The sequence below is a fragment of the Bos indicus x Bos taurus genome, chromosome 15 (assembly GCF_003369695.1).
Source record: "Bos indicus x Bos taurus breed Angus x Brahman F1 hybrid chromosome 15, Bos_hybrid_MaternalHap_v2.0, whole genome shotgun sequence".
Taxonomy (NCBI): Eukaryota; Metazoa; Chordata; class Mammalia; order Artiodactyla; family Bovidae; genus Bos; species Bos indicus x Bos taurus.
Window position 1 is genome coordinate 5,328,125 of NC_040090.1, and position 15,380 is coordinate 5,343,504.

At 36.7% G+C, this 15,380-nt stretch overlaps 1 protein-coding gene across 1 annotated transcript; it reads left to right on the forward strand.

Annotated features, from left to right (window-relative positions):
* Nucleotides 1-7,982: 7,982 nt before the first annotated feature.
* Nucleotides 7,983-8,951, forward strand: LOC113904687 (olfactory receptor 10AG1-like). Its single transcript, XM_027561796.1, has one exon. The coding sequence runs from the start codon at nt 8,001-8,003 to the stop codon at nt 8,949-8,951; it is 951 nt and encodes a 316-aa protein (XP_027417597.1). The 5' UTR covers nt 7,983-8,000.
* The last annotated feature ends 6,429 nt before the right edge of the window (nt 8,952-15,380 follow it).

The window sequence follows — 15,380 nt, forward strand, 5'->3', positions numbered from 1 at the left end:
ATGGTATGGGGAAGGAGGAGGGAGGAGGGTTCAGGATGGGGAACACATGTATACCTGTGGCGGATTCATTTTGATATTTGGCAAAACTAATACAATTATGTAAAGTTTAAAAATAAAATAAAATTTAAAAAAATAAATAAATGGTAACAGAAAAATGAAAAAAAAAAACAAGTATCAAACTAGAATGATTTTTCTAACAAAATTATCCCACAAAACAGAAAGTGAACTTTAAGAATAAAAACATCAATATACAAACTAAAGGGAAAAAATATATCACAAGCATATTTGCATATGAGAATGTAAAAGGAAGCTCTTCAAGTAGAAGAAAATAATACAGATTAAAATAATTTGGATCAACACAAAGAATGAACAGATCATAAAACAGACAATAAGATGACCAATATTAACATTTTTCATATTTTAAAATGACCATCAAATAATAAATAACAATTGAAAACAACAAAAAAAAAGAAGTATCATGGTGTTTATAAATTAAAGAATAAATGTGCTACCTATATATATATATATGAATAATACTCAGTCATAAGAAAGAAATAATGCCATTTGCAGTGACACGGATGGACCTAGAGATTGTTAAACTGAGTGAAGTGACAAAGAAAGAAAAGTATCATATCATATCATGTATATATGGGATCTATTAAACTGGTACAAACAAATCTCTTTACAAAGCAGAAATAGAATCACACATATTGCAAACAAACTTAAGGTTACCAAGAGGGAAAGGTGGAAGGGGAGTGGTAAACTGACAGATTGGGATTGAAATATACATACTAACCTGTCTAAATAGATAGCTAGTAAGAACCTACTGTATAGCACAGGAACTCTACTCAGTACTCTGTAATAATCTATATGGGAATAGAATCTTAAAAAGAGTAAAAGAATGTATATGTATCACTGATTCACTTCGCTGTATGGTGGAAGCTAAATAACATTGTAAATCAACTGTATTTCAATAAACATTAATTTAAAAAGAGCAAGTGTAAGGCAATAATACAAAGCAAAAGATCAAATCAGATCAGGTCACTCAGTTGTGTCCGACTCTTTGCGACCCCATGAATCACAGCACATCAGACCTCCCTGTCCATCACCAACTCCCGGAGTTCACTCAGACTCATGTCCATCGAGTCAGTGATGCCATCCAGCCATCTCATCCTCTGTCGTCCCCTTCTCCTCCTGACCCCAATCCCTCCCAGCACCAGGGTCTTTTCCAATGAGTCAACTCTTCGCATGAGGTGGCCAAAGCACTGGAGTTTCAGCTTTAGCATCATTCCTTCCAAAGACATCTCAGGGCTGATCTCCTTCAGAATGGACTGGTTGGATCTCCTTGCAGTCCAAGGGACTCTCAAGAGTCTTCTCCAACACCACAGTTCAAAAGCATCAATTCTTCAGCACTCAGCCTTCTTCACAGTCCAACTCTCACATCCATACATGACACAGGACAAACCATAGCCTTGACTAGACGAACCTTTGTTGGCAAAGGAATGTCTCTGCTTTTGAATATTCTATCTAAGTTGGTCATAATTTTCCTTCCAAGGAGTAAGCGTCTTTTAATTTCATGGCTGCAGTCACCATCTGTAGTGATTTTGGAGCCCAGAAAAATAAAGTCTGACACTGTTTCCACTGTTTCCCCATCTATTTCCCATGAAGTGATGGGACCGGATCCCATGATCTTCGTTTTTTGAATGTTGAGCTTTAAACCAACTTTTTCACTCTCCACTTTCACTTTCATCAACAGGCTTTTTAGTTCCTCTTCACTTTCTGCCATAAGGGTAGTGTCATCTGCATATCTGAGGTTATTGATATTTCTCCGGACAATCTTGATTCCAGCTTGTGTTTCTTCCAGTCCAGCGTTTCTCATGAAGTACTCTGCATAGAAGTTAATTAAGCAGGGTGACAATATACAGCCTTGACGAACTCCTTTTCCTATTTGGAACCAGTCTGTTGTTTCATGTCCAGTTCTAACTGTTGCTTCCTGACCTGCATACAAATTTCTCAAGAGGCAGATCAGGTGGTCTGGTATTCCCATCTCTTTCAGAATTTTCCACAGTTTATTGTGATCCACACAGTCAAGGGCTTTGGCATAGTCAATAAAGCAGAAATAGATGTTTTTCTGGAACTCTCTTGCTTTTGCCATGATCCAGCAGATGTTGGCAATTTGATCTCTGGTTCCTCTGTCTTTTCTAAAACCAGCTTGAACATCAGGAAGTTCACGGTTCACATATTGCTGAAGCCTGGCTAGGAGAATTTTGAGCATTAATTTACTATCGTGTGAGATGAGTGCAATTGTGTGGTAGTTTCAGCATTCTTTGGCATTGCTTTTCTTTGGGATTGGAATAAAAACTGACCTTTTCCAGTCCTGTGGCCACTGCTGAGTTTTCCAAATTTGCTAGCATATTGAGTGCAGCACTTTCACAGCATCATCTTTCAGGATTTGGAATAAAATTGTACAAATAGGAATATTTTCTTTTCATGATCTTAACATTTTTCATATTAAAGTATATAATTTATTTAATGATAGATTATATTAGGCAGATATTTATTTTGCAAACTTTACAGTTACAACTACAAGTTAATAAGGAGCATTGGATAAAAAAATGGTTCAGTTTAGTTCAGTTGCTCAGTCATGTCTGACTCTTTGCGACCCCATGGACTGCAGCCTACCAGGCTCCTCCATCCATGGGATTTTCCAGGCAAGAGTACTGTAGTGGGGTGCCATCGCCTTCTCTGAGCCTTGAATAGATGGACCTTTGTTGGCAAAGTTTCTGCTTTTGAATATGCTGTCTAGGTGATACATAAATACTAAAAGTCTAATAAAACAATGAGCAAAATATATGTATAAGAGAAATAAAACACAAACATCAAGGCAGTGAATTTAAATTTAGTCATATTTATAAAACCACTATTAAAATGTATAGCAATCTAATCAGTGTACAGCATGGTGGTGCTGGTGTTCAGTGGCTAAGTAGCGTCTGACTCTGCAACCCTATGAACTGCAGCACATCAGGCTTCCCTGTCCTTCACTATCTACTGGAGTTTGTTCAAACTCATGTTCATTGAGTCAGTGATGCCATCTCATCCTCCATCGCCCCCTTCTCTTTTTGCCCTCAATCTTTCCCAGCATCAGGTCTTTCCAATGAGCTCTTTGCATGAAGTGACCAGTTTATTGGAATTCAGCTTTAGCACCAATCTTTCCAGTGAATATTCAGGGTTGATTTCCTTTAGGATTAACCAGTTTGATCTCCTTGCAGTACAAGGGACCCTCAAAAGTCTTCTCCAACACCACAGTTTGAAAGCATCAATTCTTTGGTGCTCAGCCTTCTTTATTTTCTAGCTCTCATATTCATACGTGACTACTGGGAAAACCATAGCTTTGTCAGCAAAATGATGTCTCTGCTTTTTAATACACTATCTAGGTTTGTCATAGCTTTTCTTCCAAGGGACAAACGCTTTTTAATTTCATGGCTGCTCACCATCCACATTGACTTTGGTGCCCAAGAAAATATAATAGAGCATGGTGACTATAGTTAAATAATTATGTATATTTGAAACTTGCTAACAGAAATTTAAAAAAAAAATTCACAAGAAAAAAAAAACGCATAACTTTGGGTGGTGATGGATACTAACTAGACAATGTGATGATCATTTAAAATATATTTATGTTGAACAGCAGAAGTTAATATAATGCTATAAGTCAAGTATATCTCAAATAATCACTTTGATTGAATTTTTAAGGTCTTGCTTTGTGTTATGAAGATTATGCATCAATATTATTGCTAATTTAAGCATCAAAGACTAATGGAAATAATACTGACATTGTGTTGTTAGGCTCAAATATATCTATAAAATAAATTAATATGCATAAATATGTACCATAAATACTTATTCCATTATGTGTCATGTTAAGTCTTCAGTCTAAAGGTATACTTGTTGCAGCATGCTATAACTCCCTTTTTTTAATGACCAAAAGTGAGAACTATGGCAGAGTCCGGCTTTATGCTCTTCAATTACATCTGTTTTATTGACATACGGTGAACATCATTCCCTAACCTTCTCAGAACTACATTGGACCAGGCGATTAGCTTCTGCAATGGCATAAGGGTAGAAATGATGTATTTATTATGTATAGAGGCTCTGAATAGTGTATTTGTTTCCTTATATTCTGTCTGTCTGGCGTCTCAGGTTTCTGCAAGCTGAAGATCCAAGTAGGAAACTACAAAGAAGAAGTAGGAACAGTGGGACCCCTAGATGGAAACAACCAGGGTTTCTGCATCACTGACTGTAAACGTGTGCTCTAATATGATTGCAAGATGTTAATTTATTTTGTTACACTGATACATTTGAGGTATTGTCTCAAACTGTAGATTTGTTTTCATGCGATGGTGATATTAAATTGAACAGATAAACATTCAATTCACTATCCTAATGACAGAATTAGGGATTAGATCAGTTTACTCACATGGGTGATGGACATTCGATTTGTTTCATCCTGTAAGTAAAACTTAGTTGAAACAAATCATGAGTGCAATTCTCGTTTGTAAATAAACATGGCACTAAATGACATGGATACCATATCAATTCTAAAAAAGAGTACATAGCTCCAACTTATGAGGAACATGCTGTAATAAAGATAAGCAAATTTAAAATACAAAAATGAAATGCAATTTCAGAAACACTGATAGTGTTTTCAAATTGTCAAAGAATCTCTAAACAGAAAGGAAAAAAATGTGCTTATGAGCAGAAGTGATATTGACCTTGTGACCTCATTCCTGACAATTTTACCTACATACCTGCCTGGAAGCAGCTGAAATAGAAAAAGCATTTTGACAGGAGAGTTGTGTTTTTTTTTTTTTTCCCCGTCTTAAATAATTGTGTTTAAATGTTTATTTTTTTTTAATTTATTAATTTGAGGGTAATTGCTTTACAGTGTTGTGTTGGTGCTGCTGTACAACAAAGTAAATCAGTCATAAGTGTACATATATCCCGTCTGTCTTTAACCTCTCTCCCCCTCCCCACCCGCTGCAGGTCATCACAGAGCATCAGATTGAGCTCGCTGTGATTTATATATGGAGCAACTTCCCACCAGCTATCTGTTCTACATGTGGCAGTTTGTGTCTCAGTGTTAATCTCTCAGCTCTTCCCACCTGCTCCTTCCCTCAGTGTCTCTACAGGTCTGTTCTCTATGTCTGCGTCTATATTCCTGCCTTGCAAATAGGTTTTTCTGTATCATTTTTCTTGAGCACATATATATATATATGTGTGTGTGTGTGTGTGTGTGTGTGTCTGTGTGTGTTAATATATGATATTTGTCTTTCTCTTTCTGACTTACTTCACTCTGCATAGCAGGCTCTAGGCTGTTTTTAAGGTGCCTTTCACTTTGATTCTGCTAGATACCTATGCTGATGACCGACTAGCTATCCTAACATGAATAAACCTATCCAGATTTTTGTCAGCAGAAAAACATACTTTAATTTCCACCAAAGGTAATCTAGGAACAGAGTGTTCCACTTCTGAAAAGGAATCTAACTTTCCCTGCAATGGATTGGAAAGAACAAACATACCACGTTTGTGTATTAGTAAGTGACACATTTTTCTAAAGATGTGAAAGATGAGATCTGGATGAATTATGGGAATTAAATTAAGGAAAGCAAATTTACACGGCCTGAAATGCAATAAATTGAAAGTTTTAATTTTTTTTTCCAGAAAATACTATTGATATGAGAAAATTAAGTGTCATTTCTCTGCTAAGTTTCTACCGCCACAGAGGGGAACCTTTATGCCAAGAAGGAGCTGCAGAAGACAAGTCATCTACAGAAAAAGTAGTTTTAAAACATAAACCCAGATGACCAACAAACAGAAGCAGTCTTCTAGAAATTAAACTGATACTCAAGAGAAAATGTCCCCCAGGGTTAGCATGACTACTTCCTATTTCAGAGCTGCTGATCTTTGAAGAATCCTCCAGAATGACAGTGACTTCCTGACTCAAAAGAATTATAAAAGTTTACAGGGTCAAAACATCTATATTCTCATAGATAACTTCATGTAAATCCATGAAGGTAAGATGATAGATGGTTTTATTTAAAAATAGTCCTGAATTTGAGGTTTAAGATACAAAGGATAAAACAGAAAAATATGAAATTCTGAGATCTTTATCTGAAAATTAGTTAATAACTTAAACAATGCATTTCTTAACTTTTTTAATGATAAAATAAAAGTAGATATAAGTGAAATAATAATAATAGTATTTATAATAAAACTTTCACTTAAGGTAATTTTGAAACCTAATTCTAGTAGAAATGGAGAAATATGAGAGAATATTTGTTGACTCAATTTTATTTATCAAAGTATTAATGCAAAAACAATAGTTTGTGGGGCTGGAAGATGGGAACAGATATAGTAGATTAATGAAATATGAAAACACAGTTAGGGAACAAACATTAATGAAGTGTTACAAGAATTGTCGGTGTTGGCTGCCTGATATGTGATGACATGAACCTGAAATGAAGCCAGATGACGGGCCTCTGTGTGTGTGTGTGTTAGTCCCACTCATATGCTTCTGCCATTTGCATTCCTAAAATAAATAATCATAGGGTTTAAATAAAGTTACGTTTATTTGATAAAATTACAGCAGAATTATATAGGGCATATTTTATTCACTTGTAAGAGAAGTAGATGACAATGGATCAGAGAATCACATATGTTAAGAATAAACTATATTAAAATATCATGAAAATGAAAGTCACTCAGTCGTGTCCAACTCTTTGTGACCCATGGACTATTGAGTCCATAGAATTCTCCAGGCCAGAACACTGGAGTGGGTAGCCTTTCCCTTCTCCAGGTGACCTTCCCAACCCAAACATCAAACCTAGGTCTCCCACCTTGCAGGCAGATTCTTTACCAGCTGAGTCACAAGAGAAGCCCGGGAATACTGGAGTGGGCAGTCTATCCCTTCTCCAGTGGATCTTCCTGACCTATGAATCAAAACGGGGTCTCCTGCATTGCAGGTAGATTATTTACCAACTGAGCTATCAGGAAACCCCAAATACCATGAAGAATGGGTCATATGTATGGACTGAGTTAAAGATTAGTTGGTATTTGCAATGCAATGTACAATGGGTATTAGTAGGGAACGTTATTGGACCCATGATGTAACTAATGCTGTCCATGTGTGGCATAACTGATGGGTGAGGTACACAGACGAGAACAATACAATTACACGTATTTGTTCCCCGGTAACAAGGAATAAGTTTCAGAAAGTCAGCTCTCATTGAAGTAGAAATGGGAGGGCTTAAAATGTTTTGAATAAGAATTAGGCAAAAGTTTATAGTGAAAATCTTTGAATTGAAAGGAGATGGAATAAGTCAATAAGTATAGAAAAAGAAATTGATGAACCCAAAGAAAAACAATTGCAAGCCTGTGTCATATATAATTTCACCCTTTTAAGGGGTGAAATAGTTTAATACTATTGCTGCACAATAAGCTCTAAATCAAAATGCATATATTTTATTGTTTCTGGTATCATTACCTCTGCTGCTCAGTCACTTCTGTCATGTCTAACTCTTTGTGCTCCCATGGGCCATAGTCGGCCAGGCTTCTCTGTCCATGGAATTCTCTAGGCAAGAATACTGGAGTGGGTTGCCATCCCCTCTTCCAAGGATCTTCCTTAGCCATGGATCAAACCCACATCTGTATCCCCTGCATTTCAGGCAAATTCTTTTACTGCTGAGATACCAGGGAAGCCCTCTGGTATCACTACATCCAAGTATAAAAAATGAAGATTTTATTTCTCTAATTGATTTTAACTGCACATCAGTTCATTGCTGAGGTTTCAAATCTCATTTCTTAGAAACTGAGGAAGGCAAAGGCAGCAATAACTGAAGGGATTATGTAAATAAGTTCATGTATCTAATTCAGTTAACAGAAGGGAAATGTTGCTCAAAAGCATTAATGAATTAACCATTTTGAATTTACCATATCTACAGATGGAGTACAAATTAAGAACAGAAAAATCAAACATCACTACAATGATGGAATTTATCCTCTTGGGGTTTTCCTATAGTCCCAATTTCCAATGGATTCTTTTTGGGATATTTTTAGTCCTCTATCTGACCATCCTGATGTGCAATAGTGTCATTGTACTGATAACAAGAATTGACCCTACTCTGCAGACCCCCATGTACTTTTTCCTCAACCACTTTTCCATTTTAGAAATCTGTTACGTAACTGTCACGATCCCAAGAATGCTCACGGACCTCCTGAGCCAGAAAGGGCACATTTCTTTCTTTGCCTGTGCCGCACAAATGTGTTTGGTCCTTCTGTTTGGAGGTTTAGAGTGTCTCCTCCTGGCCGTGATGGCCTATGACCGCTACGTGGCCATTTGTAACCCTCTTCATTATGGTCTGATCATGAGCCCCCAGGTCTGTGTCCAGCTGGTCACTGCCTCCTGGGTCAGTGGAGTTCCTGTCGTAATTGGGCAAACATGGCAGGTTTTCTCTCTGCCCTTTTGCGGCTCTACCACGATTAATCATTTTTTCTGTGACCTCCCCCCAGTGTTCAAGCTTGCTTGTGGGGACACATTTGTGAACGAGATAGCAGTCTATGTAGTTGCAGTTGTGTTCATCATGGTTCCATTTCTGTTGATTGTTGTCTCCTATGGCAAAATTATCTCCAACATTCTGAAACTGCGATCTGCCAGGGGGAGGGCTAAAGCTTTCTCCACTTGCTCGTCTCACCTCACAGTGGTGGTCTTATTCTATGGCACAGCCTCCACCACCTGTTTACAGCCCAAACCAAATCAGTCTGAAGAAACTGGGAAGCTGATCTCTCTTTTCTACACAGTTTTGATCCCAACGTTGAATCCCATTATATATACGCTGAGGAACAAAGATATCACTGTAGCACTGAGAAAACTACTAAGTAAATTATCAACTTGACTCGAAGGCTTGAAATTACAGAAGCAATTTGTTTCTGTGTTTCTCATGTAAATACATCAGAAAATGTCATTTGTATTATTTCTATGTTCCTTTGAGGGATTGGGGGCAGGAGGAGAAGGGGATGACAGAGGATGAGACGGCTGGATGGCATCACTGACTCAATGGACGTGAGTCTCAGTGAAGTCCGGGAGTTGGTGATGGACAGGGAGGCCTGGCGTGCTGCGATTCATGGGGTCGCAAAGAGTCGGACATGACTCAGCAACTGATCTGACCTGATCTGATCTGATGAAATGATATTTAATATCACCTCTGCCATCTCACATTATGTGAAAGGACTTTAGTGTCAAAGAGTTAAGGGTTTCTGGGTTATTAAAGCACACATTATCTCCATGGCAATGATCTATTCTGAAGACCCATTTTCCCTCTTATTAGGAAAGGGTGAGTTAAGAGATTTCCTGAGCAATAAAATGATAGTTAACTACTATATAATTAATGATCAGGGTCATGCCCTGTAAGAAATTTGCTTGAAACTTCCCATTTCTTCAGACATATTCACTGTCCTTTTCTGTACTTAGGATTGGATTTAAACGATAAGAAAGCAGGAACCACATCCAAGTTGGTGGGAGTAGCAGAGTTTTAGTATTTTCTGGCATTTTTTCCTTCTTTCTCTGTTTTGCAACTGTCCATATCCCTTTCAGAGTACAAACCCTGAAAGGATCCTTTGTTATCTCAATGCTGACTCTTCTCTAGTGACACCATTTCCTCCTGCTTGTAGCTTCATGTTTTGCTTTTGTGGCATCTCCTTAGTATTAGGAATATTGGGAATTTAAACTATAAACGGCATTGGGTTGAATGTTGATCCCTCTAAATATATTTCAGGTTATAACCTGCAAACCTGAACTTATGAGGAAAATAAAAGCCTTTGCAGATGTAATTCAGTTAAGGACTTTCAAATAAGATAATTTTAATTCAAGGAAAGGGCACTATATCCTATGATCAGTATTCTTAGTTTGTAAGGGGGGGAAGAGAGATTAAGTGAAGACTAGAGATGCAGCGACACATAGAAGAATATCACGTGAAGATGCAGGAAGCAACAGGAGTGACACATGCCACAGCCACGAAGCGAAGGAGGCCAGGGACCACCGGAAGCCGAAAGAGGTGAGGCGTGGCTGTCCCTCCAGAGCCTGTGGAGGGAAACCTTGCCAGCACTGTGATTTGGGACACTGGCTTGTAAAGATGTGAGAAAGTCAACTTCTGTTACTTAAACCACCCAATGTGTGATAATTTGTTACAATAGATCTACAAAAGATCTAGTGTACAAAGACACTATGTAAGCAGTCTTTTTATTATGGTATTTTTATTCTAATCATCTGGAATAAATTCTGTATCTTTTAGGAACAGTAATTTTTTTAAAATGTAGGATTTCTTTTTTTGTCATTTTTGTCATTTTATTTTATTTTATTTTTTTTTTTTTTTTTTTTTTTTTTTTTTAACTTTACAATATTGTATTGGTTTTGCCATATATCAACATGAATCCGCCACAGGCATACAAGTGTTTCCCATCCTGGTATAATATCATATATGAAACGAGTCGCCAGTCCAGGTTCAATGCACGATACTGGATGCTTGGGGCTGGTGCACTGGGACGACCCAGAGGGATGGTACGGGGAGGGAGGAGGGAGTAGGATTTCTTTATAACTTTAAAACCTATATCAATGAAACCCTATAACAATATTTGTCCAAGAATGATGGCTACCTGTGCTTGTCCAAGATGTTTGTTAAAAGCTTTTTTAATACTGCAAAAGACAACACTAGCAAAGCAAAGGGAAACTGTTTTCAGTTGGAACATAGTAGACACAGGCGTCCGTTTACCATGTGATGCTGCATAGCCTCTCAAGACAATGTTTTAGAGCCATGCCAGTGAAGAAATCCAAAGCTTTTCAGACATGCAATAAGTACATAAATATGTGTATAAAATATAACTCTATTTTTGTAAAACAAAGGGAGATAGCATCCATATATTCATATAACATTTCACATGTGCATCTTTCTAGTTGGTGTGTATATATGTCCTCAGTATCTGGATGTGTATTAGAAGAGAGAATGGGCTTCTTCAAAGTGAAGGGAGTTGAGATCATGCGTGACTTATTTATTTATACTTTTTGGGGTATGGATTTATTATGAAGAGAATAATGTGCACATCACAAAAATCATAAATTTTATTCAGAAAATAAAAAATACATATGGAAGAAAATTACTGCATGTATTTTTTTCTTATTGCCTCCCAATATTTTACAGACTATTTAGTAGCTAACAGGGTAACTTTAATATCAGCCAAATAATCTTTGATATTTGAAATAAATAACACATTTTTTGTGAACTAAACAGAATCAGAATATATAATTTTGATAATTTCTTTTTAAAAAAGGACTAAGATAGCTTTAATAATAGTTACAAATAGAGATAAATTTAAGATTATGAAATAGATGTATATGTACATAGACACTTTTGCATATGTATATTATATATTTTATATAATATAAACATATAGATTTCAATATTCATTAGAAGGACTGATGCTGAAGCTGAAGTTCCAATACTTTGGCCACCTGATTCAAACAGCCAACTCATTAGAAAAGACTGTGATGCTGGGAAAGATTGAAGGTAGAAGGAGAGGGCATCGGAAGATGAGATGGCTGGATGGCATCACGGATGCAATGGATGAACTTAGTCAAACTCCAGGAGACGGTGAGAGACAGGGTGGCCTGGAGTGCTGCAGTCCACAGGGATGTGAAGAGCTGGACACGCCTGGAAGACTGAACAGTGACAGATATATATTTATATATAGCTATACAAAAATAGAAAAATGACTGATTTCACTCTTTTTGCAGAGAAAACATGAAACACACACACAACCCAGAAGCATATCTCACTTCAGCGATAACATTAGTTCTTTGGGGAGTCTTCTGTATTCCCAATGTCTGAGTGTTTCTTTTTGTAATATTTTCTTTTTTATGTGATTATCCTGGTGAGAAGCAACATCAATATTCCCATAATCAGAGCTGACCAGGCTCTCAAATTCCCATGTGTTTTTTCCTCAGTTAACTTTTCCTTCCTGGAAATCTGTTATGTATCTGTCCCTCTTTCTAGAATATCCATTCAAATCAAAATATATATATATATATATTTTTTTTTGCATGCACTACAAAGATATCTTTTATTTCTATTCTTGGCAACATAGAATACTTGGTCTTGACAGTTATGGCCCATGACTGCTATGTGGCCACCTGTAACTTTCACAACGTCCTCTAGTTATAAACCGGGAGCCCTGTATTCCACTAGTGGCTCTTGGCTCTTGAATCAGTGGTGTTACAGTCAGGATAAGGCAAACCTGCCAGATGTTCCCTCTGTCCTGCTGTGGATCTCACTACAAGCTGGGCTGCGGTGATGTTTTTCTGAATGAAATGTCAGTCACTATGGTTGCACCATGAGTGCACCGTTTGTCATGATCCCTTTTCAGCTGACACTTGGCTCCCACAGTAAAATCACTTCTCCTTCCTATGTTTGCTATCAGCAGTGGAATGAGCCAAAGTTTTCTCCACCTGTACACCTCACATCACGCGTGTGCGCTAAGTTGCTTCGGTATTGTCCGACTCTGCAACTTTGTAGACCGTAGCCCACCAGCCTCCTCTGTCCACGGGATTCTCCAGGCAAGAACCCTGGAATGGGTTGCTGTGCCTTCTCCAGGGGATCTTCCCTACCCAGGGATCAAACCTGCGTCTCTTACATCTCCTGCATTGGCAGGTAGGTTCTTTACCATGAGAGCCACCTGGGAAGCCCCATGGCTGTGCCTTTATTTTGTGGACCCAGAACCATTACATATTTATGACATGATTCCAAATACTTTTACAGGAAAGATTTTTTCTCTCTTCTTTCTAAACCATGTTACCCCGATGTTTAATCCCATTATATATACTCTGAGGAATAAAGCTGTCACAGTAGCCTTGAGAAAATTACTGCCTTAATGTTTAATGTCTTATCCACTGCTTTGAGCTAGTGATCTTTTTCCCTACTTAGTTCTGGTGTTAATGACATTATCTGGTGTTAATCAGACATTATCTGGAATTTTGCTTCCTGCATTAGTATAAATTGATTGTCCTCATGATCCTGCCATTTTATGCTTGACTTTCTGATATCAGGATTATCTCCCTAGTGTTTGTATTTATAGGAAATTAATTTTTTGCTGATCTCATATTTAATGGACTAGTCTCTGTCAGGAAAAATTCACTTCTTATTTGATTTGTTGTTGTTGTTCAGTTGGCAATTCATGTCCAACTCTTTGTGTCTTCATGGACCATAGCATGCCAGGCTCCTCGGTCCTCCACTATGTCTCAGAATTTGCTCAGATTCGTGTCCATTGAGTCAGCGACACTATTAATATCCAACCATCTCCTCCTCTGCTGTCTCCTTCTCCTTTTTGACTTCATCTTTACTAACATCAGGGTCTTTTACATTGAGTTGGCTCTGTGCATCAGGTGGCCAAAATACTAAAACAATATAGTATATTTTATCTAGCAATTGGCCTCCCAATATTTTTATCCAAAATTCATAATGTATATTCTAGTTTGCCTCCCTCTATATTGTTATAATTTACTTAAAACCAAAAGATTTCAGCTAGCAAAGATACTGCATATGGAAAGCTTTAGAGAATACTTGTTGACTGACTATAGAACATGGGAACACTTGAATAAGCAAAAGTTCATACAGCAGAAAATGTAGGAAAGATGGTCTTTTAATAAATTATATTAATTTAAATATATATAATGGTACAAAAAGAGAGAGCTTGAACCTCACTTCACAAAATTTATTTTAAAATGTAATCTCAGATAATTTGTAAACTTAAGTAAAAATGCATAACAATGAGTCTTTTCCAAGATAATGTTTATTAACTTCATGACGTTGGTGAGAGAAAAGTGTTTTTGATAAAATTATTAGTCATAATGTAAACATTAATCAGTTGAACTTCCTGGACTAAGAAATGCTGCTATCCCAAGTGAAATTTTTCAATATAAAAGGTTTAATACACTATTGTTAAAGAAGTGCTCTAAATCAAAAGCATCAAAAATTCAGGAGAAGAATTGACAGCAGACTTAAAGATGCATTTCAAAAGAGAATAATCTAAATGCCCAGAAAAAAGAAGAAAATAACTCATTAGCAACCAGTAAATGCAAATTAAAACCAGGTTAAAACCAAATGAAATCTATGACACATTCATTACGAGGACGATATCAAACAAACAAAAAGACTCGCCCTATCACATATGTAAGGGGTGTGGAGTAATGAAAGCTCTCCCCGATGCTGATGTGTGAATGGTGCACCATATTACCACATAGCCTACCTTCATCAAGAAAAGCTTACCCTTAGCCACGTACCAGAAGAAATGTGTGCACATGTGTGCCAAGGGACGCATCTGAGAATGCTCATTTCTCATCATTCATTATGTCAAATCTTTATCAAACTAGAATTGCATGTAATTATGATAATTTCACACAGAGGAAAACCAAGGAGTTCTAGAAATGAAAAAAATGTAATTCTATACAGCATGGATTAAGCATATTTTTAAGCAAACCAAATCATAATCATACTGTACATATCCTTTTTGTTAAGCTAAAAAGCCATATCTAGAACATCATTTGTCATATGTATATACATGATTCCCTCTAGTTCTTAAATTTTATTTAATGAGCACATTCTATCATGGAAAAAAGCATAATACTCTTTCTTATTTTTGGCTATGCTTCTATTTTTTTCTGAAACTAATTCAGAAAAATGAATCACCTTTTATTATAAAAAAAAAAAGTAGTAATCAAACAACAAAAATACGATTCAAGACTGGTGAGGCCACTGAATTGCTTTGAAAAATAAATCAACATCTTTATAAAAGGACATACTTAAAGCCAAGTTTAATTTTCCAATCTCTAAAACAACAACAACAAAAAATAACTTTCATTTGTGGTTAAGAGGCACTGGGTCACAACAAGCCAGTCTAGTTTCAGGCACTAGAAATGTTTGATAAAGTATAGAACATATTTTAAAGGTACATATAACTATGGGAGAAAAAAGACTAGATGACAATATCAAAATCAAGGCTCATTAAATCATAAAATATTCACACATTTTCAAGCCACAAATTTGTTGTAATGTTACTGCATATCTTAGTATGTGCGCATGCTTACTGATTAATTCAGAGGGTGAGCACAGTTATGCTGTTGGTCAACTGGATATTCCTCTCCACACATACACAACGCATAGGAAAATGTCTCAAATTTTTTAATACTGTATCATTGTTCAGATTACAATTTACTTATTTTTTTTTTTTTTACAAATGGAGCTGTTGTCTGTATGTTGAAAGAATAATTTTCTTCTGGA